Below are 24328 nucleotides of genomic sequence, written 5' to 3'. Positions count from 1 at the left end.
TCATTAAATCTCTATTCCTAGCACAGAAAAAAAACACACACTTCAGTTAGTAACTGATTTTATTTTTATTTTTTTTTTGTTATAAAGTATGATTTGTAGAAACACTATATAAAGACAACTTGCACTTCCAACATTCCCGCTTAGAGTTAATTATCACTGTAACTCTTATCTAAAATCTATGCAAGGAAAAAAAAAAAACATCATTCTTAAACCCAGTCCACAGCTCAAATGGCAGAAGGCTATTTAGACAATAGTTAGTTTATTTTAAAGTGTGTGTGCTGCAGGAGAAACAAGCATAATTTGTTAAAGTATAAACATTGCTCGGGTGTCCAGTCCTTTCTTGCATTTCTGCAGTCAGTTACTATCAATATTCTAAACAAATAACATTTAAAGGATATTTAAAAAGTAGAGTTTATTATAAATTTTATGGTTGCTGTGCAAGAAAAAAAAAGGCAAAACCAGTCAATGCTACGCTTAGTCTGGACGATAATGATTTTAGTAACTTTATAAAAATGTCTGTTACGTTTCCATCATTATGGCACAAACTATTAAGTTTCTGGTAATATCACAATAAGATGTGCTCCATCACTCGGCCCAGTTTTGGGCTTAAATAGACTGCACAGAGAGAAAAGGCTTAATTTATGTGCCATTAAAACCCATTCAGCTTGTTAACTGACTAAAGCCTCACTGGATAAAGCATTAACGCTGAATATGGGGGTCAATCGATTGCACTGTTCTGTACCAGTGCTGGCAGCTTTTTTTTTTTTTCTACCATGAAATACATAATTTTAAGAAAAAAGAAAAAAAATTAATAATCATAAGTCGATAAAATCTCTTTGGTAGATTACCAGTCCTCATGAGTTTACAGAAACCCCTAGTAAGAGCCCTAAAATACATTTTTCTACAAAAAAAGAAAAAGGTAAGACAATGTGTTTTCATGACAAGGCAGTGTTGAGTAATATGCGATTCTACCCCTCGCAGCACAGTGATCGTTGCATATGGTACAGTAGCGTGTGTGCAGAGCCAGTCGTCCGCTCCAGAAGGCTCTTCACTTTTGAAGCGTTTCCTCAGTTAGTGCTCTTTTTGAAACTTTATTGTTCTAAAAAAAAAAAAAAAAGTAATTAATTAATAATACTAATGCATCGGAAATAGAAAACATTAGGCTATTAGGAGTGTAAGAAAACGATGACTCAAAGATGCGTTTGAGCACATCCTACTAACGCCTGACTTTTACACGCTGACATTTCATCAGTCTTTATGGAATTGCAAGTTTTATTTGTCCTACCTCATGCATTTGTTCATTAACATTAATATAAAGGAAGATAAAATAAAACAAGTTATATAAAATCAACAGAAGCATCATCATCCATATGGAAATTTGCAGTAATTCATTGAAAGCCAATTTAAAGACTTTCAATCATATTAGTAAGTATTAAATAGGATTATTTTTTTCACTTCCCCAAACTGGATATTCACAAATACAAAAAAAAAAAATATATATATATATATAAAATTATATTATATACATTATTATAACGCAGGGGTATCCAAAGTCTGGCCTTTAAACAGGCTAACCGGCCTGATGCTTTTACACTGACTAGCCGAAAAAAGTTGCACATTTCAAATTTCTTTTTTATTATAGCACAATATGATGCCAACTCATGTTTAAAAAAAAAAAATAAATAAATAAAAATAGATTTTTCATTTAGCCAGAACCTCTTTCTTACAGCATGAGTACTGGAATATTACCTTACTATTAGGGACAAAAAAAAAAAACAAGCTCACCAGCTCACTTAATTTTTTGCGCCTAAAATAACGTTGCTGAGCCTAGATCTAAGCAACTGAAAAAACCCCAGCGGCTTGTACAATGGCGACTACTTAATGGACGCACTTCACTTTTTACCCTGACGCACCAGTACTCTGGAATAGGGCCGATCTGAACTCATCAGATCACATGATCTTTTCCCACTGCTCCAAAATCCATTTTTTAGTTGAAGCCTTTTTTTTTCTCTGATTAGTCTTATTAACAAGTGGGTTTCTTATGTCTGAACAACTATTTAGTTCTGATCCTATGAGTTCCCATCACATTGTGCGTATAGAAAAGCTCTTATTTTCACTATGGTCTACTGCTAGTCAACCGAGCGCCTACGTGATCTTTTTTTTTTCTGATTACATTTGTGTCTCTGAAGTCAAGGGTTCGGTGCTATCTCTCAAGGTTTTAATAAAGCGTTGGTCAGTACTTAACCAAATTCCAGTCATTTCATTTAATGTGTTTTTTTCCAATCAGATGTGATACTACTTGATTATTTGACCCTTCTGTGTATATACATGTTTTTCAGCAGAGGGCGCTATCGCAGTCAACCAAAATGCAATTTTCACCTTTTACTACACCTGTAAATGAATTTACAGATGGATATCAAGTCTACAGACCAAAAGCCCAACGTTAACAGTAAGAAAGGGTCAATTTAAGAAAAACTGGAAACCACCAAGCATGGAAAAACCTTTTGTCGAGTCCTTTAAAACTTTTGTTAATTTCAGTTCAGTTCATTAGATTTCGGTTCCTGAAATAGAGAACTATTGTGCTGTAATTCCTATAGTTTGGACACCCCTGTTATGATGCAATGATTCGAAAGCACCAACACAAATACTGAATACTACCCGTTCCCACCCTCTGCCCTGTTCACGGGAGAAACCGCAGTGCTAAGCAGTGCTAAGCAAGTCTGTGCAGGAAGCATGTGTCAAAGAGAAAGATATCTGTTTGAACTTGTGTAATAACCTGTTAGCAAGCATCAGGGTAGCCTCTACCCATTTGGTCATAGCCATGTGGGTAATCATCAACCAAGTCAATCTCCGTTTGCATGTGATCATATGCAAACCCACCACCGTTGCTGCCAAAGCGCGGGTCAATATCTGTAAAACATACACACTTAGGCTCATGTACTGATGCATCTCATTCAGTATTAGTGCAGCTGGATGTGGTGAACAATGATGCGCAAACAAATGAAAAGTTAGTTAGGTATGCATCAATATTGTGTGAAGTGATGATGTGAGGTTACTAGGAGCTTGTTAATATGTTAAGTGCACATATTTCAAATTCTGTCCATCGCTACACACCATCTCCTACGAATCCAGCGTCCATCATTGCACTCTGTGCCTGCAAGAAAGGGGGGAAAAATAGTTAGTTTACTTTCATTAATACATGCTCTTAAATGTGACCCCATAACATCATATCACAGGACACACTTACCGATTCCCACGCTGCTGGGTCGTGTTTGAACAGAGAGTGTGTGAGCTCCACCGACATGCGCTTCCTGTAGTCTGCATTTTTGTCCTCGGAGATGCGGAAGAGCACTGCAGCTGAATATGTAGCTATAAGAGAGAGAGAGAGGAAATTAAATCATTTAATTATTACCATCAACTCTAAGAGGGAACCCGACACTCTCCATGATGCTCCACTGTGGTCTTATTCTGCTTTACTGAAAGCTAGACTAACATACTTTCTTTATATATTTTCATTAGATTATTCGTCATTAGATTAATACTGTACCATAATGTATAATACATTCCATACAACCTGAGAAGTGTCTTACACAGCCTAAACACACTACATAATGTATATTACATGCTTTGATTGTATGCAGCACTTAGCATAAACATTCATAAAAGACATACAAGAGCTGCAGATTATGGGAAGACTCAGGTAATTAGATTTGATATTTAAAAAAAAAAAGTCTGATTTGTTTCAAGCAGCTGTATTTCTTACAGGTTTGAAAGTAATTATAAGTAATTCGTATATAATAAGTAATTAACCTGAAGTACTGATATTATCTAATATACACTGTAACTTGTGTTCTTTGTTTACAGTTCAAGTGAATCTTTTTTTTTTATCCCCTGACTTTATTCCGATCTACACTCCAGTCCAGTAGGTGGCAGGGTTGCACCAACTGCCCAAAAACTCAAAAGAAGAAGCAACAACTGTCTTGCAAAATGAGAGTATTTTAGGCAAAAGATGGAAGTTTATATTTCCTGTAAAATAATTAATCAGTTTTAGCCGACTGTATTTAAATTTTACTCAGCTTACCTAAATAATGAATAAAGGCTGATTTGATTCCGATTTAAAAGCCAATCAACTCAATTGAATTTAACCAGCAAAACACTAATCAAATCGTATAATTTGATTGATCATATAATTTGATTTATACGATTGACAGTTTGAAATGGGCAAACGTAAACAGTATTTTTGACTTTATCACTCAGCTGTAATACAAGTCCCTGAATATAGAAACAATGAGTGCATTAGAATTGAATGTACTACGTCAGATGTACAGTTATATAGTATATGGCGATACAGTATATACAGTAAGTCTATATACCGTTAAGAAAATAAATCACTACCTTCCAGTCAAACAGATGCAATAACACAAGAGCACTGCAATATCATTCTATTGAAATCTGCATTTGTCAATCAAGATCAAGTTTTGTGTGATCAAGTCACAAATGTGATGGTTTCCTAGAAGAAAAAAAAAAAATCTAACTAAGCAGGGAACTCCGTCACGTGATATTTATTTCCTTTTCACGTACCAATGCCCTCGTTGTTGGAGTGCAGGAGTTCCATGAGTGGGCTTGCAGCTCCCTCGTTATCAATTATAGCAGCTGCGTTTTTATCCACCGCCAGCTCGCAGAGCACTCCGGAGGCCACCCGCTTTATGTTGTCCCCTGGGGAGTACAGCAGCTGGAGAGAGAGAGAGAGAGAACGAGTAAGATGGTGGGTGTAAGAGAGAGAACTAAAAGTATCTACACTGCCAGATATTTTTGATACAGAAATGTTTTTCTGTGATGTTAACCTGCACAAACAGCGGGATGACATTCGAGTCGATGATGATGGCTCTATTTGTGCGATCTCTGGCCAAGATATGCAGAGCTCCTGTGCAACCTTCCACAATCTCCTCCATCCTCACGCCGTCCTAAGAGAAGATGAGAAGAAATGAGACGTTGTGAAATAAGATCTGGAAACCCGAACCGCACCGTTTGTGAGTCTGATGAATAAATCATTGGGTGACCTAAGAAAAAGAGTAATGTTACTGGGTTGCTTGTGTGCTTATGGTTACATGCATACTACCCCCTATCTACAACCCTGCTGTGTGTATGACTCAATGTGTTGTCACCAACCTGGTAAGTCTGCTGGCTGGCTGAACCGTGCTTCTGAGCATCCTGGTGGGCATTTTTTAGCAGATTGATCAGTTTGGGAATTGCATCAGCGTCCCTGAGAGGCGCCTGATTGGCTGGGCACAGCGCTAGGTTACGGACCAGGCCAACCACAGCCTAAAAACACAAGACAAAGGCAGTTCGCTGTTAATTCTACCAACGTTACCAAGGTAACTATTTAATTATAAGAAAAAAAAAAAACAGAACTTTAGTTTCAAAAGTGTGAAAAAAAAAGGAACAAGAGATTTATTCTCTGATGCAAATCTCATCAACACAAGACTCATTTTCTGATTATGATGAGACAATCTCTTCCAGCTGTTTCATTTGGTGGAATTAATTTGCTAGCTGCACTTTTCTCTACTATACATGTATATACACACAAACACACACACACACACACACGGTTATAAAACCATGATAGCTGGACCGGAATTCCAGACAAGAATAAAAAGTAATAAATAAACAAACTAAATAAAAATCCACCACCCTAACCTAGCCAACAGGATATTTTGTCTAATAATCTGACTAATAAATCTGTCACCCAACCCCTCTATCTCTCTCCACTGGCTGTGTGGTTTCACCTTAACAACAGGCCAGTAGTGTGGCTTGTTGAGCAGCTTGATGATGGGCGGGATGCCGTAGTGGACGCGCACTGCGTTCTGCGCGAGCTCGGCGTCCTGGTGGCGGCTGGTGAGGTGGCGCAGGGCGCAGGTGGCAGGCTCGGCTACGTCCTCTTTATCTCCGGCACGCAGGAGCGCGTGGATCAGAGCCTCCACGCCGTTGTTCTGGCTTACAAACGTCTTGTTCCGAGCGTTATTGCAGGTCAGATTCGACAGGGTGCCAGAGACGCAGGCGAGCATGTTCATGTCATCTGTGGCGAGGAGGCCGATCAAAACCTGCAGCAGCCCCTCCAGGCCGTCCTGCAAGCAGAGGCACATACGGACGGGTTTAAGTTCAGGGATGGTGTATATATTGATAAAAAAAAAACATGCCATTTATTTACTTAAGGTATTTTTCCCTTATATACATATTAAGGAATATCTATATAAAAAATCGGAATTTCAACATTCTGCAACAAACTTGTCATTAATAAAAGAAAATTAAATGTTTTACTGATTGTAAAGAAAACAAAATACATTTGAATCACTATTGCATAAGTAGACAGAATGTAGGGCTAACTTAAGCAGCATAATCATGGTATTAACCATATATTAAATTACTAGGGCAGAGTGTGTGTGTGTGAGTGTGTGTGTGTGTATGTGATTACACAGACCTGTTTGGTGGCAGCATCAGACAAGTTCCTCAGAGTCCACAGACAGTTTTGTGTAAGCCGCTGGCTAGAGCTATTCACGTGCTTCCCCAGACACTGCATTCCACCTGTGTGAGTGTGCGTATGTGAGAGAGAGAGAGAGAGAGAGAGAGAGAGAGAGAGAGAAAGACAGGAATAGGCAGACACACGGTATTTAGTACACATACCATTAAAATCACCACATTACAGTTCAGTCATGAAGTCTAATTCATACGTCTTTATACTACAAAAATATGAGAATACAGAGACGAGGTTAAAGACTGCAATCGTTGGCTGAACGCCATGTCAGTACTGTGCTGCGAAAAACAGACGTGGCAAAATTTCACTTCCAGTTTCTGAATGTGTCAAAACGAATGGGGGAAAGAAAGTGGACAAAACAGCAGAGTGAAAGAGAAAGATCCAGTGTTCTCACAGAGCCCGCGACTCCCTGGAGATTGATTGTCTCGCTAAAAGAGCAGTGGGTCCCTCGGCTCACACTCACCAGCCTCTACGATGGTCGGTTTGTTGCTAGGACACACTGACAGCACTTTCAATACGCGGCTGGTGGTCCATAGCAACTTCTCGTAGTTGTAGTTCCTCATGATCTGCACCAGGGCCTCGGGTCCTCCGTTCGCCAGGATGATCAACTGCAAGAGAGAGAGCGGAGATATTCCAACTGTTTAGACTTGCATATGGCGCAGGCGTGAGGATTAAAAGATATGGAAATAAAGATCCAGTTAAAAACAATCGCAAGAAAATGATACACACTAGTTTACATTCGCAAACACACCTTGCTCTCCTGGTTTCCATAGGAGAGAAGTTGAAGGCAATCTGTGGTAATGGCCAGAAACTTGGGGTTGCTCTTTTTCAGGAGTGGCACCATCCTCTGCAGGCCGTCGGCTAGACGCACCGCCATCTTGGCCCCCTCCTGGTGGAGCAGCAGGTTGTGGAGTGTGGTGATGGCGTAGAAAAGCACTGGCTCCAAAGGAGAGCTGGAACACACACATTATCTGCTTGACATACAGCATAATAAAGTAATTTAAATTAGGACAATAAAAAAAATTAAAATCAATATATTGATCCTGAAAGTTTCTTGACTTTGGAATTAATTTGTTTGATCTTACACTTTTCTGACCCCATTTCCAGAACAACTCACGCACTACCGTATACAAATAAATATGGATATTTTATTAAGGTCCGAGGATACTCCTTAGAATACGCAACACTTTTTTTTTTTTAAATCGAGCTGTGTTCTCACCTGAGCATGCGCACCAATGCGGGAATGCCCCCTGACTTGAAGATGGCCAGTAAGCCCTCACGCTGGTGTGACAGGTTGTGCAGGATGCTGGCGGTGGCACGGGCTGTCTCCATGTCGCTTGTGTTCTGCATGGCCCTCACCACAGCCGCCACCATCTGAGGAGACTGCATCAGAGCACGCCGGGACGCCTCCTTTCGCGTCAGCTGGTTCACAATCTGCGCTGCCTTGTTCACCACCACCTGGACGAATCCAAGGAGTCAGAGGTGAACAGATTTCTCAGCGTGCATGGATTTAATATTTTAAAAAATGATGTTCTGATTAGATCTCTTATTTTATTTTACTCAAAGCAAAAACAAGCCTAAAATTATTTTTTAAAATGTGATTTTTTATTTTTTTTTGCTAAATATTAATGAACCAAACTGGTTCATATTGGACCAAACTGTTTAGCATTTAAAACTTAAAAGATGTAATTCATATGTTGCTTAATAATTTAATAATGATCCTGTATTTGGGGATAAAAAAAAAGCTACATATTTATTTGCCTCATTAAGCATCTCACTTCAATAAGTCGCTTGATTAGAGAAAATTACATTTAACTTTTTTTTTTACACATTTCTACAACAAATCTGTACTTTCCCATTATAGTTGTGCTATTATTATTATTATTATTATTGTTGCGATACACAGTTAAAGGTAAGCACTTTTGCACCCAAGTACAAATGGAAATGGAGGACTTCTAATTTTACTTGAGATTGAAAACGGTACCCAGAGTATCTCTAGGATTTATGTACTTTGCCCACCACCGGCTACATGGAATAGCAGAAAGCTCTCTTGGGTACCTGGTCATCATCATTGAGCAGTTTTGTGAGTTCTGGAACAGCACGGGTTGCCAGCTCGGCATCGTCCTGGTAGTTAATCAGGTGGATGATGGCCGCCTTGAGCATTTGAGAAGGCTCAGCCAGCTTCTGCACGTTGGTCTGCTGGGACGAATCCATCTGGGTGGAGACAACGGTCATCCCCTCCACCATTGTCTCGGGGAACATGGCCTGCCTCACACGCTGGGCTCTGGTCATGGTCAACTGTGACTCCAGTTCTGAAAGAGAACGTTTGTGTGCAGATGGTCAGACATTGAGATGGAGGCCTATTTATACTGAGCCTAGCGAAATGAAAATGGGAACAAAAGCCTGAAAAACAGGAACAACAATCTGGGCTAATTGTCTGTGTGCATGAATGCAAATGGCATGGAAACTAAAGCGAGATGAAATTTTTATGGCAAACTATGGGCAAAGCCAACTTTAGACATGATGGGTGTGACTAAGTTTGCAGTGTTTCCATGGATGGTTCCCTTATTTATATTCCCTTATTTTTTCTGCATTTCTATTTTAATTTACAAAATATGTAGCTGTATGTTCTATCTACACTCTCATGTCTTAATATCAACTCTACCTACCACAGAGGTGGACTTTTGTATTTTGGATTTAGATTAAGCCCGAGGCAAGGGTGGAAGAGAGAATAAAATTCTAAGAGGACCCCAAAAAAAAAAAAACTTTGAAAATGATCCACACTTAACAGGGAAGTCATGTTCTTCTGGGTGACATCGGATAGTGTGATTATGAGTCATAACTACACTACACTTAAGTGCTTAGGAGAGCTAAGTGTACTGAAAGGCTTGGTGTATAATAAAATTTACAATAAAATGCATATAAAAAATAAAATTAAAAAAAAGATCCACTTGAGATAGCGAAACACACACTAATGCCAGTGTTACTGCTGTGCTGGGAAAGATCCTCCACATAGTTAATATCTGGTTACAGTTCTACACTTTCAGTCTGTGTATGGGGCAGACAGGGGCTCAAACTGCACTGATCAACAGGTACAGATCATAACCGTATACCTACTAACTGTTAGCGTGGATATAAGGTTAAAGTTTAAGCTGTTCAAAGTTGAAGCCTGAACCATGTTTCATGCAAGTACGCGAACGGAAACAACCATGGCTCGGCCCAGCCGGCACCAACGTGCATCTTTGGTAAATTTACTTAAAGTGCACCTTTACGTACTTGTAAAGGTGATCAAACTCACTCGCGATATAATTTCCCGAACGTCAGACTGTTTCCGAAGTTAGGGTGTAATTAACCCAAGACGACTTCTTAGGATAGCTTTTTGGTGTTGTTTTGTGCTACAGCGCCCCTAGTGGAAACGCTGAGACTTCAGCTTGCACTTGCTTCACATTAGGATTTTTCAAGGGGGTACCCAACGAGGCCTTGTGAACGTAACAACACGTGTAACTGAGTTAGGGTAGCTTGAATCATGTTTCAAATCAGCATATATATATATATATATATAAACAGAAATTCTATTTATTTTGTAACTGGTGGTATTTGCACAGGAAGTTCTCATCACAGGCGTTCCCCACCGAAAATAGCAGCGTCCTTACTGAATATTACTTAAATGTAATATTGGGGCAGTGTGAGAAGCGGCAGCGATTCGACCGCACACGCAATGGTAGCACACAGGTGTCAGGGTCTACACGCCGAGGTGACCCTCGTTTAGTTTAGTATAAGACGGAACACTTAAGATGTTCAATGTTTTTGTGCACCTCACCTGCAGGGTTCTCAGTGACTGTAGTGGTGGTGTAGCTGTATTTATTATGGAAATCCATCCCGTCGTCATCTGATCGCACTGTATTGGCCCCTGACTGGATGCCTGAATCTGTAGTATAATACGTTTTCTGCCAACCTGCAACCTTCATCACTCCTTCACGTTCACCCACTATACATACACACAAACACAAAATTACATTTAAATGTCAGGCATGGTGTTTGTTGCACATTGTTCACACGTACACTAGAGATGTTTAGTTTTAGAAGGTCATCTTGGCATTACACATCTTTGTCACACCTACCCAAAGCTTGCTAGAGGGTAAACTATGTCAAGTAAGAAAAAAAAAAAACGTGACATTTTTAAAAATTTGATTTAACGCGCGAATGGATTCTGTTCTCCTTAAACACTGCAGGACTTGGTTTTCCATTCAACCTTACATTTTCTTTCCCCTCTGAAAGTTTCGACGTGTCAGCTGTCAAAGTAACTGATCTGTCTAATGCTTTTACCTGGAATGGAAAAAAATCCAGATGTTTTAAATCTCAGAGGACGTTATATCTAGACGCAACACTTGCTTTTTTAATTAGGCCTGGTTTCTTTAATGGTAAGGAATAATGCTCTATACTGTAACGCCAAAATAATGTAATTACAAGAGTCATTAATTCTTCTTGTTGTAGTGCTTATGTGATATTTCATGTGATCGTTGTGATTAAAAACATAAACTATGTCTAGCAATTTTCAGAATTGTTCATTTACAAGACTTACTTTGCATTGCCATTGTCGCTTCTTTGGCTCAATCCAAGCCAAACTGTGAAACCTGAAGAAAAAAGAAGAAAACATTAGTCAAAAAAAAATGGCTGGCAGATAAGGGCACATGGAATTCTGGAATTTCCTTCCAGAAATTAACAAAGTATGTATGTATGCAAGTTTGCATGCATGTATCTATCTATCTATCTATCTCACTCTCTACGGGGCGTGAGAAACCTTTGACCCAAGTCTCCACCCTTAAAGTCTGTGTGGGATTCAAACAAGCTATAATAACCACAACAACTCACAGAACCGGCTTGGCATGACTCACCTCTTACACACCCCATACACACCTAATGCTGCCCTGAGATTTCTCTACAATCATATTACTTCTAGATTTCACCTTTCAGTCTATTTCGATGGTGTAATTTCCCCCCAACTCGCACATCTACGGCCTAACTAGGAACAAACATGGTCGTTCATGAAATCGAGGTGAAGGTAAAGTGGATTTCCTTATTAGATAAACTCTTTTTTTATCCTTTACTTGCCCCTATGTGTTCTGTCTCTTCTATTCAATTTTACCATCCTCCTCTTTCTCTTAAAGATACAGTCTATCCTACCCACTCATAAGGGTGCTCTGATTATGCGATGACGAAGCTGGTGTGCACGTATCTCACATATGATGGGGGTGGAATTTTGTATAATAATTATAATTAAAAAAACAATGCATACACACGAACAATAACATTATTTCGTGCAGATGTATTATAAATACATTCTCAAAAAAAAAAAAAAAAAAAAAAAAAAAACTGGTCAGGTTAAGCCTACCAGAGATGCCATTCTCACCATCAAGCTATTTTAGTCAAACTATCGTGATGGTATTTCCCCCCCAAACACCTATTAACATTGTTAACATGGAACGATGCAAAACATTACTGGAATTGTGCAGAGATCTGTCCAACATGATTAAAACCTGGAAGGATTACATAAATTTACAGGATTGGGACTAAACAGCTGTGTGTCCATAGAAAAACCACTTGTTAGTGAGACTAATCAGAACAAAGGCTTCAGCATAAAGTTTGCATTTTGAAGCAATGGAAAAACTACAGATGCGGAGATGCGGTCATGTGGTCTGATGATGGGCGTGTCAGGGTAAGATGGGAAACACATCATGTACAAGAGGGCAGTGTTATGATCTGTAGGTGCTTCAAGTTGGTCGGTACAACGCAATAAAATAAAGTCAGCTGACGACCTGTACGTACTGTATAATCATATTATCACATCTATGGAGTTTCATGGCACTGGGATATTCCAGGACTCAAATTGTGAAAGAGAGTTGTTCTGGCCGCATGAGGAATCATTTTGACACATGAACTGGCCACCACACAGAGTGATGCAATCCAAAAATAAAAGCGGTCAAGCCAAATCGTAGATTGCGCAACACTTTTGGCCAGGCAGTGCAGTACAAAGCACATGGCGATTCTCATTCAGCATGTTAGCCACATCCGGAATGACTACATGAACATTCTCAGACCAACTCGGAGGAGTAGGAGTTTAAGGAGTAACAGGGTGAGTAATCCTAGGAGTAAATCTTAAAAATAAAGTATGGCATGACTGTAAATCCATAAAAACCCACACTTTAAACACAAAACAATAATCACTAACGCAAGTCATTTAGCCCTGTCTGAGGAAAAAACAAACCTTTTAAAACCATTTAATAAAGGCTTGAGTGTCAACGTTAATCGATTTATCACCACCTTCACTTGAACAGCTCCATATTACAGTTGCTCCATATTTACTAAAGGGTGTGTTCGATATTTAACCTGTTTCTTTTTAATTTATAACGTTCACGTGTTCCCTATTTAAATACAAACCACACTGGATAGAATTAACACAGGACAGTATAAAAAGCGTTGATACTTGACCATGAACAGCGTTTAAAGTGATCATAATCAGCAGTCTGCTTGGCACATACGAAAGTACATAAGGAAATGCTGCTGCCTCCCAAATGGTTAATGATATTTACAGATATCTGAAGCGCTAAACTAAACTCTGGACGTAATAACATTGTTTGGTTAACAAATAACATTTAAAATGTGACTAAAAAGGTTGTCGTTGGTCTTTTAGCTGCTCCCGTCGAGGGGTCGCACAGCGGACCATCCGAACCGCACACAACTTGGCAGGTTAGGTTTTTTTTTGCCCTTCCTGACCCAGCCCTCCCATTTTATCCAGGCTTGGGACCGGCACCATGTGCAGAGACTTGAACTGAACCCAGGCCCTCCGAATGGCAGGTGAGAAACCTAGCACCGAGCCACCAATGCGATTGAAATTCTAATAGTATTCATGACAAAAAGCCAACACGCCCAGCTCTTCAGTACATGTCCTTATAACAGGTTACATCATACCATTCAATGGCACAACTTTGGACATTACTGATTATGCTCCCCAGATAATGCTTTCAAAGGCAGTTTTATTTAAGTAATACTTACAACATCCTATACAGGGCGTATGCACTGTATATTATAAACATAACACAATTATAGTTGTATGAAAATTTAATCAGCCCACACATTTCATCATCTCGTTCAATCCTTTGACTTCACACAAGCCCTTCAAAAGCAATCCGGCGCTGGACTCCCACACAGAAACAAACAATCCTCTAAGCAGCAGGAATTTGACACTTGGCAACTCCTCAATGCAAAAGACATAAGTGGTGCGCAAGTAAAAGGAGAAGAGGAGTGTAGAAGAGAGAGAGAGAGAGAGAGAGTTAATAACATGGCTGGACGTTGGAGACGGATGTGGTGGGGGTTTCTGTCTACACGGATAAAAATCACACTTCGATACGGCTTCAACACCGACTGGTTGTGTAGTGATAAAACAGGGCCATTGATAATCCAGCGAGGGAAAAAAATTGTGCCGAATTAGTTTATAATGATGTTCCGTGACTACCTGTTGATACAGAGCAACCATGGAACAAAGGATCGAGACATGAACATGTAGAAAAATTCTTTAGAACCGATTAACAAGATAAACAAGCTCTGTCACGCGATCTGTGATGCTCAGAGAGCGGCACAATGAATTTTTTCTAGAAAAAAAAAAGAGAAAATAAATAAATGAATCAGTGAAATTATCTATATGATCATTATTACTAAAAAAACCCTAGGTAATATATGCATAGGGAATTTATGTAGGGTTTGTCAACAATTTATAGTTTTATTAGTCAACAACTCATTAATCGTCAATGAATTAATAATTGAGGTGCTAAATAAACATTATGCCGTTATTTGATTATGTTTGCCCAGATAAATGTGCCTAAATATTAAACGGTACTTTTAATAGTTAAATACGCGGTTTCTCATAAGCGCAATGTGATATTGTGAATCCCCAGCTCCGAGTCATATATTTACACAGATATATATGAAATATGACAAAAGTATTCCAAACATGTCCAAACGCAAACACTATAAATACATTACAACAAGGTGTGTGTGGTTTTTTTTTTTAAACAACTATAGTGGTCATACTAGAGGGGAAAAAATACTTCCTGCATAAAATCCCCCAAAGAGCAAGACTGAACAGTGTACACTACGGGGTTAACTCTTTGTGCTCCGGTACATTCTTCTGTATCCTTGATCTATTTGAAGGTTTTTATTAGGGTGCCACAAAGCACCATGGGAGCCGTCACTAATCAAAGTGTTTGAAATTCATGTCAAGGCGCAAATAAGCAAATCGAATAACTGTGCTTAAACGGCACTTAGGTGTTTACCAAAGAACTGGCCTGCACCTGAGCGAAGAAAACAACATGTTTACTGTTGCCTGGGGACGATAAGAACGTGTACAAACACATAACAGGTATTACCTGCATACTCCTCCCATAAAGCAACCCATTACACACAGTCTTAAGTTTCCTGTTAAAAGGAGGGGCGCGACTACTTTCCCTGAAGTAGTCAAATAAATTGAAAATCATTTTTCTTTTGAGCATGATTAATGTAGTGGTCATGCCTGCTTGATTTGATTCACTTTCGATGAATAACTCACATTGTTCAGGCAAAAATTAAAGTCAGGTAAAGAGACTACCACTTCTCTTGCTTTCATACGTCACTTTATTTATGAAGGATTTCCCACCGTTTAGTCGGTATGCCACCTGAAGAAAATGACAGAGGCAGCTTACCCGTGGCTGCTGCAAATTAATCCCAACGTTCATCCTTATGTATAAATTGGCCACTTAGTTAGGTTGCATTTAAATATTTTTAGAGGAACCACCAAACCAAAAACAAATGCTTCAACTGACCTGATTTTCACTATACAATGTCGCGTAATGCTAACAATCTTACTCCACAACATTACCAAGAGGTTCGGCTGGCTTTCATTTTACAATATCCATCAAATCTCAAATGTCCAAAAGTATACGGACACTTGCCCATCACGCCCATAAGTGTTCTCCAAACTTGCGCACACTCTTGTAAAGTATGTCTTTATATTTCGTAGCATTAAGATTCCCTTTCACTGAAACCAACAGGCCCAGACCTGTTCCAGCGTGACAGTGTGCCTCTATGAAGAACATGGAGTTTTAGGACTCGAGCGCTCTGCACAGAGACTACAACGCAACCCCATTGAACACCCTTGAAATGAACTGGAACGCCAGTCGGTGTCTGACCACCATATAATGCTCTTCCTGTGGCTGAATGAGCACGAATCCAAGAAACAACCGAAAAGGAGGGAAAATCTGGATAGGGGTGTTTAACAACACACATTCACCAATCAGCAACAAAATTAAAACCATTAAGATTAAAACCACCAGACTTTAGGTTCCCGATTAGGGCGTGGCTTCACAGGGTTCTGGTGTCTGGCACACGGACATTAGCAGGGGATCCTTTGAGTACTGGGAGTTGCAGGGTGGCCTCCATGGATCAGACTTGTTTGCCACATGGGTGTCAGATCGGAGTATGAAGGCGAGGTCATCGGCCTTGGGACTCTTTTTGGGTGATTTGTGCTGCATTGGACCAGGCAGGCAGGCCTTTTGTGGCTTATGGGTGAGTCTTGGTTCGCCATGAGCCTGTTACAACTTTGGCATACATTTAGTGATCAATGTTGTTCAGTGCACCTGTTGGTGGTGTTAGTGGTTGAATTAATCAGTGTATGGGTGTGATGGTTGTGTGTCCACATACTTTGGGCCATGAAGTGTAAATAACAGGCAAAACTCAGAGAGGCATGAAACTAAAAGGTAAAAGAATACAAATCAAGTTAAGTCAGCGTGAACCCGTCCTCCACTCATATTTATGGATTTGTTGTGATCCACATTCTTTCCAGTCACAAATTGTGTGTTAGCTGAAACAAGTACCTTGTTCATAACCTGTATACAAAATTGCAGTCAGGTATGGTAATTATACTCATTATTTTACTATTCTTTACTATGTTATTTTAAAAGACACAAAGGTCAGCCTTACTGGAACGGTTGTTAACAATATTGTCAAGTGCATTTGCAAAACCCATCAAGCACCATGATGAACCTGGGAGAAGTTCATTTAGAGTAACCAGCCCCAAAAACCACCAACTAACAAACGGCATCTCAGATTAGAGCCGTTATGGAAAGCGGAAGTAGCAGACACATCTCAATATCAAATGTTCAAATGAGATTACTGGATTTTTTTGGATGCCTTCAATATATAGAAATCTCCACCACCATGCTTTTTCACAAACTCGTGCCTTCTTGGAGAATTTTGCATTTCTTGTTTAAACGATGCTGCCATTTATGCTTTATAAGTAAATCGTTCTGATCCAGTTGGATAACCGGGGTTCATTATGTCCGCAGCTGCAGCACTGCGACTTGATTTCTGCTTAGCTCGAAGAATTCGCCTTTTCCCACGTGATCCTCCCACTCTTTCAGACCAGTCACTCACAATCCTCATCATATCTTATTCATTGATCAGCTCTCAACAGTAAACTGTTTAAAGTTTAAACCTAACAAAACCCTCAGAGTTGTGTACTGTGATAACAGTCAAAAACACGGGATTTCCTGATGCATCTACACTAACCAAAAGCAGGATTGGAGACTGCTCGGTTCTACAGTACGCGCTGATATATGGCTCATAAAGAGATAAGACATTGCTGCAAACTTTGGACTTTAATCCAAGAGTGAGTTAATGAATAACTTGCACACACTGTACTTTTAGTTTTCCACCGTATTTCTGGCAGGTCACTTCATATTACACACTTATGGTCACCTCTCCAGTGTGTTGTTGTGGAATAGCTAAAGACAGCAGTTTGAGCTCAGGCCACAGTGTAACACGGTGCAGTCATACCAGGCCCGGCCAAGCCCAACACTTCAACCCTGTAATCCTGGTGTGACATTCCTCACCCAGAGCATTCTCTCACACGCTCTCCCCGCCCTTTCGCCCTCCCTCCGCCCCTTCCCTTGCTCACTCGCTGTGCTTGTCCCACATTGGCACTGACTGAGTCTCCTATTATCACCCTAAAACATCTCTCTCTATCTCTCTCTCTCTCTCTCACAGCCACACCCAAAGGCGGGAAGAAAAATGAAACAAGTAAATCAGACGGCTGACAGAGCTGCGATTCTAATGCACACTTGTTGTTTCTCTAAAGCTCCTCCTTTCCCTCAGGGCAGACGAGGGCCGTCACATTTAGGTGTGGCTTGGGTGTGTGCGTGTGCTTTTGACTCATCGTGACAGCGCAGTGTGAGGTTTAGGCCACCATTTTGACAGATATGTAGTAGTCTTGATTTTAACAACATTTTATCATTCACGAAGAATTATTTTGAATGCAAAACACAGCTGCGGTTCTTATCTGCACTTCAAGAAATAATTCATAAATAAATAAAAATCCCACAATTGGTTGGGTGCTATTAGCAAAATTGCCACAAAAATGAGTCTGCTCATCAATTAGCCATGTTCACCGGTGGTACGAACAGACAGAAATTTTTCCTTCTGTACAGCTCAAATGCACAAACGCCAAGGCCCCCCCCCCATTTAGGAGTTAATGGCTCTGCAAGCAGACAGAGCAACCAGCTGAGTCCATACTGCTAAGAGCCTGTGGTCAGGGAGTGCTCCCAAGACGTAGCCTCGTTTCCGCTGGAAAAGGAGCGATGTGCGAATGAGCAGGTGGCAGGCGCTAGGCTGGTGAACTTAACCCCAGGCAAAACATGTAGGATTTTGAGATGCATCTCCATCAGCCAGCTCAGTCTATTCAACTGGTATTAGGAGATCCCAGGGGGAAAAAAAAAATTGTGTGTTGCTGCAATCGAAACGATACGAATACATGGAGAAAAGCGCTAAATTAAGCGCATGATATCTGCTGCAATGGTAACCACAGATTATGATGATACTGTAACCACCATGTTCACTGCTCCCTTTATCCTTCCACTCATCCAATAAGGAAACAATACAGTGTGTTCAGAAACACAAATCAAACGTCTTGTGTTTCTAGAAAATATAATACATTTTTAAAAATGCAGTTGGTTTTCGTCAGATCCTTAAATTGAGAAACATACCAATACTAATCGCATGGCAGAGTCTCATCAGGTTGGCACTGCATTTTCCCCCCAGAGGGAATTGAAATAATTTATGGAGCTTTAAAAAGCAGTCAGGAGGCAATGCAGTCTGGTGGCAAGTGATACTACTGAGGAATGCCAAAAGGAGCTATCATTATGGTCCTGACTCCCATTTTCTGCATGCTTTGACAAGCTGCCTCGTTCTTTCCTATAAAGGACAATTATTTAAACGGAAAAGAAAAAGCCTTCGGAACCATAAAAATAAATACCCAAAGAAAACCAAGGCGCTGGATCTGTAAGGGCATGTCGCAGTGTCCCGGTTTCAATACAGCCTTCTTAAACGAGTTGTACCGGTCAGAGAACAAAAATGGGCTTGAGAAATCCATGAACAATATGATTGTGTAAAAATCCTTATCTGTGAATACACGCCATTCTCATGAACACATTTGTGTTGCAAAAACATTTCTAAAGAACTAAGAAAAGAAGATGAGAATCTATTTTTTTAAATGCTGGACTTGGGAATTGCATTTTTTATGCAGGCGACATGAAAGCATAAAAACATGTTCTCCCTGCATTCCTGGAGACAGGGAGGGGTGCAGGCAAGAAAAGTGCCTTGACGGACAGAGGAGTGAATCAGAGCCTGTTATGGATGATGGATTCGCTTCACAGAAACATGACAAAAGAGAGATGTGAGAATGAGGCCAAGTTCAGTTTACCAAGACCAGGCCTGGGCGCAGAACAGCCGTGCAGATTATTATACTCACCACCCCTACTGCCTCCTGTCCACTATACAGAGGAGAGGAAAAAAAAAAAAAAAACACAACAGGATGCCCATTTGGATCTTGATATTGCATATTTTTATGAATATCAACCAGAACTCCAAAATTGTTCAGACAAAAAAGGGGCCTCCTTAGAGACGATGAATAGAGAACAAGATGCAGTCGTGATCTTTATTTACTATTACATCTCCTTTATTAAGCAATGCGAGGCTTGAAAATGTCTGTTCAAATGGCCAAAAAAAAGTAAAAAGGTTGTCAGCCTTTTATTAAGCCTACTGTTCTGGCGTATTTGGGGTTAGCAGGGATAGGTATGCGTCACAGGTGAGGCAAAGTGACAGTTGGTGAATATTTCATTGGCTTCAGGGGGAACACAGGAAGCTGTTCAGGCACAGCACAAAGCTGACGAGACAATGAGAAGTATGACAGTCTCACAGCTCGGTAAAAAGAAAAAGAAAAAGAAGAATGTGTTTAATGTTTCAAAAGTCATCAATAATCATCAATAAAAGCTAATAAAAAACAGACATGCAGAATGAAGGCCAACACTGGGGGTATTTAAGGTTGTATTTAAAGGAGACCCAATACATTATAAATATTCACTTTTTAGTCATTTTTAGATATTTAAATGGGTTTCTAGGTTGTTCTTGTTGTTGTTAGTCTTTCAGCTGCCCCCATCGAGGGGTCACCCCAGCAGGCCATCTGACCCAGCACAGGTTTTACGCATGGTGCCCTCCCTTACACAACCTTCCCATTTTACCGGGGCTTGAGACCGACACTGCACCATTGGCTTCGGTCTGGGCATTGGTTGGGAACTGAACCCGAGCCTTCCGTATGGCAAACGAGAAACCAACCACTGAGCCACCAATGCCTTAAAGAAGTCTTTTATATGTCTACAAGAAAAAAGAAAAAAAAAGGAAACAAAAACATTTCCCGTTTTTTTTTGTTTTTAGATTTTGATATGGTCTGGACTTAAGGAAGCCAACTAGATTCCCCCAATGTGACTTCAAAGAAAAGCATGCCCTTTCCTGGCTTGTTGCTCAGCTGTGCAGCTCTCTGGAGGAACGTGGCTCACCAGCAGCTCATTTACATAGACACTGATACAGCATGTTCGGAAGAGGAGTGAAACAAAAGAAGTTTAAGGTATGGAAGAAAAAAAATCATTATCTGAGGGGGTATTTCAGCTGGAACAATAACGCGCGCGCGCACACACACACACTTCAATGGACCTCTGAGACTTGTTGATGTATTAAAGAAATAGTGAAATATGGGATCTTTAAGGTTTCCTGAAGTTCTTAGAAAAACAACAAAATGCCCAAGAGATGCAAAGCAAGCCGCCCTGCAAGATGGAATCAAGTCTGACCCCATCTGTACCCTTTCTGCCTGGTCCCTGGGGATTTAATCGACTTTGTTCTCATTAGGGAGGAAGCATGGAATGGCCGGTCGGATGTGTGTATTGATGTGGTGCAGACAACATGAGTGCTCACTGTCCTCTCAGTACAAGGACATGTTCATCAACACTGCAAGGATAAAAACCTGTCAGGCAACCAGATCGATCTGGTCATGTTACCTCAAAGAAATAGATGGATTCAGTTCATGCATTAAAAAAAATACAAAAAGATAAGAAAATCCATAGGGACGTGATCCTGGGATAAAATCTGGGCGGATTTGCTTAAATTGCTTAATCGCTAGCGTGACACAAGTCTCTGGTGTGGGAACAATCACAGAACAGCATTATTTGTTTCCCCACCCTCGCCTCCTTCCTGGATGACACACGCTTAACCGCTTTTCCATCACTGGCTAAATAAGATGACAACAATATGGAGAACACAATTGTTTGGACAGTCCTTTCTTTGTCAGACTCTCTCTCTCTCTCTCTTTCTCTCTCTCTCTCTCTGTCTCTATCATTCAAACAACAAAGTGCTTTAAATTTTACAAATATTATTTAACTAAATTTAAAATAGTGCTTGATGTAGTCCAAAATGATTCAAGTTGAGCTGTTCCTTTCCTTATGAAGACTTGGGCATCTCGGTGTCCTTTGCCATTCCTTAAAAACAGACAATCGGATATCTACAAGATGGTATGAAACATGCCGACAGGCTAAAATTGGCTTAAATTAACCTCTTTATTATATAATCTATAGGATTTAAGCTGAAATTTATAAGAATAAAAAAAACTACTCTCTTTAGGCTCACTGTTAACTCTCAGTGACTAAAGACGGAAAAAAAACAGAACAAAAGGGAAAGGTTTTAAATCACTTAAGAAAGCTAGTACACTCTTATGTCATGAGAAATATGAAGTATAATTACAGAAGCTTTGGACCATCAAGAAGGCACACGTGATCCAGTGTGTAGAATACATAGACTTTTTTCTTTTAATTAAATATGTTCAATAATATAAATATTAGATGTGTAATATACAAAATCAATTGTGAGATCATAGTAAGCACATTCTGCATGGCTATCTAAATAAATCTGAAAAAAAAAAATAATAATAATAAGAAAAAAAAATATATCACCAATCCCTGTTCTCTGGGCGTGCATTTACCAATATAGTGATCACGGTTTCTTTACTAATGTAGGGCAGGATCAGAGATTTAATTTAGCTTGGGGGGGTTTAACAAGCAATTGTGTATCTGTGTGCCCAGATACAGTAAATCTCAGCTTAAAATGTACAGCTAGACAGGAAGTCTGTCCTGACTGCACTGCTAAACACCACGGCACAAAAGCCAAATGCCCCATCAACACCAACCTCCCCCACAACTCTTATGCACCATTTACACCATTTCACTCCGCAAGACTAATTTGACCAAAGAGGAGGAATTTTTTTTGTGGCAAATTATAACCACTCCAGAACAGAAAAAACATACAGCCAGGGTAGATGTTAATGGGCTGGACAGCCTTTAGGGGGTATTAATAAAACCACTTCCCCAGACACTTTGAGAAATGAAAAGTGCACTGGACGTTGAAACAATATCGACATTACCTCATTTGAGGTTAATGGCAAAAGGGGGTTACTGGTGAACGGCGACATGTGTTATGTCTAAAACTATTAATTATTGTGTGAATTAAACTTGCAAAAAATGGGCTACACCCAGGTGCTTTTATAAAATACACACGCCATAATTCTGAAGACCTGCCTTTGCCATATAGTAATTAGTGATATGCCTAATCCTTCGTCCATCCAGGATTTATCATTTTGTAAATCCTGTGTAGTTTATACATTTTATATAGTTCTACTTTAATTACATTTTATTCTGTAACTTTATAAATTATAACTTAATATTTATTTCTTTTAATTATTTCATCTTTAGTTTAATTTTATTCTCTAGTGCAACTTTTTTGTGGAATCCATTTAGTCTATTCTATTCCATCTTTCAGTTTTGAGTCACATCTGACAAAATTTTTATTGGAATTTAATCTAACCCCAACCTTAAACCAGTAACAAAAAGGGGAACATGGATACCTTTTGAAACATGAATTTGTTTGTTCTTTGTTAAATAAAGGCTACAATGAATCTTTAAGGTGATAAATCTATAAATATAAAGTTTCACTTTGATAAGTCACTTTTTATGCATATTTGCACAACCGCTGTCACTTTTAAATGTTTTATATATATATATATATATATAATATACTTTTCTTCTTCTATATTTTGTGATATTTTTATTATGGCCTTATTTGTACAGTTTATTTTACTAGTTAAATTGATTTTTCTTTAATATTTCTTTTTATTCATATTTATTCCACATGTATAAGTTTTTTTTTTTTTTTTAAGGTCACTGGTGATCGTATAAGCATTTCACTGCATATCGTACTGTGTACGTGACAAAAAAAATAAATTTAAATAAATAAACAAAGCAAGATTAATGCCAAAACTATTATACCTTCATTTTCTTTTTAAGCCATTTAGACTGTAGAAAGGTAAAAACACACAGCCACACAATAATTATTATAACAACAGGGAATAAAATGTCAGAAGTAACCCAATTTGACTCCTAAACAATCTCACCACGTTTATAGGATCTAATGACAACCTTTCTCACTCATGGTAACCCCCACAATGCATTGCGCGCTCCATTCCCTATTGAAGGTGGTTAACAAGGTGTGGTTTAACCTTATGTTTAAAGAGGGGAAAAAAACAGCTTCTGTTGTATCCAATCAGCTTAGAGAAAGCAGAAGTTGTCCTGACTCATAGTGGTGTGAAATAAAGTTGGAGTTCACTGGAGCTCTTAAAATATCACAAATATGCCACAGGTTCCAAGTTGAAACACAAAACAGGATCCGACATTAAAGGCTGACATTTCGACTACACAATGCATTATTGTTGCGCTTTGCTTACTCATCAAAGAGATTAAAACAAGTTGCTTCCTTTTAAGATTAGCTCGGAACAACAAGAAACGCGCGCGTGCACCGAAAGCGCGACTAAATACTATCAGTGTGACGATGATGATGATGATGATGAGGAGGAGTGTGTGTGTGAGTGAAACCAAGGGGAAAAAAAGTTGGCAACAAAAAACAAACCCCCACCGAAACCCGACACACGGAAGTGGGGGCGAGTATCAGCCGCAGGTGTGTGTGTGTGTGTTTGTAAACCTACAGAGGAAGCCTAATTGAAGATTAATCAGTATTCGCAGTGTTTAAAAGCAAAGGAAGAAAAAAAAAGAGCACTAGACTGATAGAAGAAACTCAAACCTTGCTTTATACACACTGTATACTCGGAGTTACTACACGATCTCAGTCAGACAAACGAAAACGCACAAATCTCGCCTTCATTTACACTTTTGTCATTGAGCTTACCTCTCTCTAGACGTTTTAAAGCCCCAGAATTCAGACTTCTGCTCGAAAACTTCCGACCACCGTCTGTCCAGCTCGCGCGCTCTCTCTCCCTGAATTCCGAGCACACACACACCAAGAGATACAGGCAGGGCTCGAGCCAAAGCTCCACCCCCC

The 24328-nt window shown here is 39.6% G+C and overlaps 1 protein-coding gene across 1 annotated transcript; it reads right to left on the bottom strand.

Annotated features, from left to right (window-relative positions):
• Nucleotides 1-41: 41 nt before the first annotated feature.
• On the bottom strand, nucleotides 42-24328 carry jupa (junction plakoglobin a). The gene is made up of 16 exons (XM_053512923.1): nucleotides 24176-24328; nucleotides 11115-11166; nucleotides 10353-10520; nucleotides 8591-8844; nucleotides 7752-7990; nucleotides 7284-7485; nucleotides 6996-7140; nucleotides 6479-6582; nucleotides 5787-6125; nucleotides 5170-5322; nucleotides 4845-4964; nucleotides 4582-4732; nucleotides 3248-3369; nucleotides 3115-3154; nucleotides 2777-2910; nucleotides 42-1099 (listed from the first exon to the last, which is right to left on the bottom strand). Exons 2-15 carry the CDS (start codon nucleotides 11125-11127, stop codon nucleotides 2780-2782), a joined length of 2181 nt encoding a protein of 726 aa, XP_053368898.1. The 5' UTR covers nucleotides 11128-11166; nucleotides 24176-24328; the 3' UTR covers nucleotides 42-1099; nucleotides 2777-2779.

This window comes from Clarias gariepinus, chromosome 15, assembly GCF_024256425.1.
Source record: "Clarias gariepinus isolate MV-2021 ecotype Netherlands chromosome 15, CGAR_prim_01v2, whole genome shotgun sequence".
NCBI classification, from domain to species: Eukaryota; Metazoa; Chordata; class Actinopteri; order Siluriformes; family Clariidae; genus Clarias; species Clarias gariepinus.
The sequence above is the reverse complement of the archived record's forward strand: the minus strand, read 5'-3'. Positions and strand labels throughout refer to the sequence as shown.

Excerpts from the sequence above, each read along its gene's own strand:
- jupa (XM_053512923.1), bottom strand. Across the intron at positions 7,486-7,751 it reads GCATTGGTGCGCATGCTCAG|CTCTCCTTTGGAGCCAGTGC; the intron begins GTGAGAACACAG and ends TGTGTGTTCCAG. Across the intron at positions 2,911-3,114 it reads CGCTGGATTCGTAGGAGATG|ATATTGACCCGCGCTTTGGC; the intron begins GTGTGTAGCGAT and ends TATGTTTTACAG.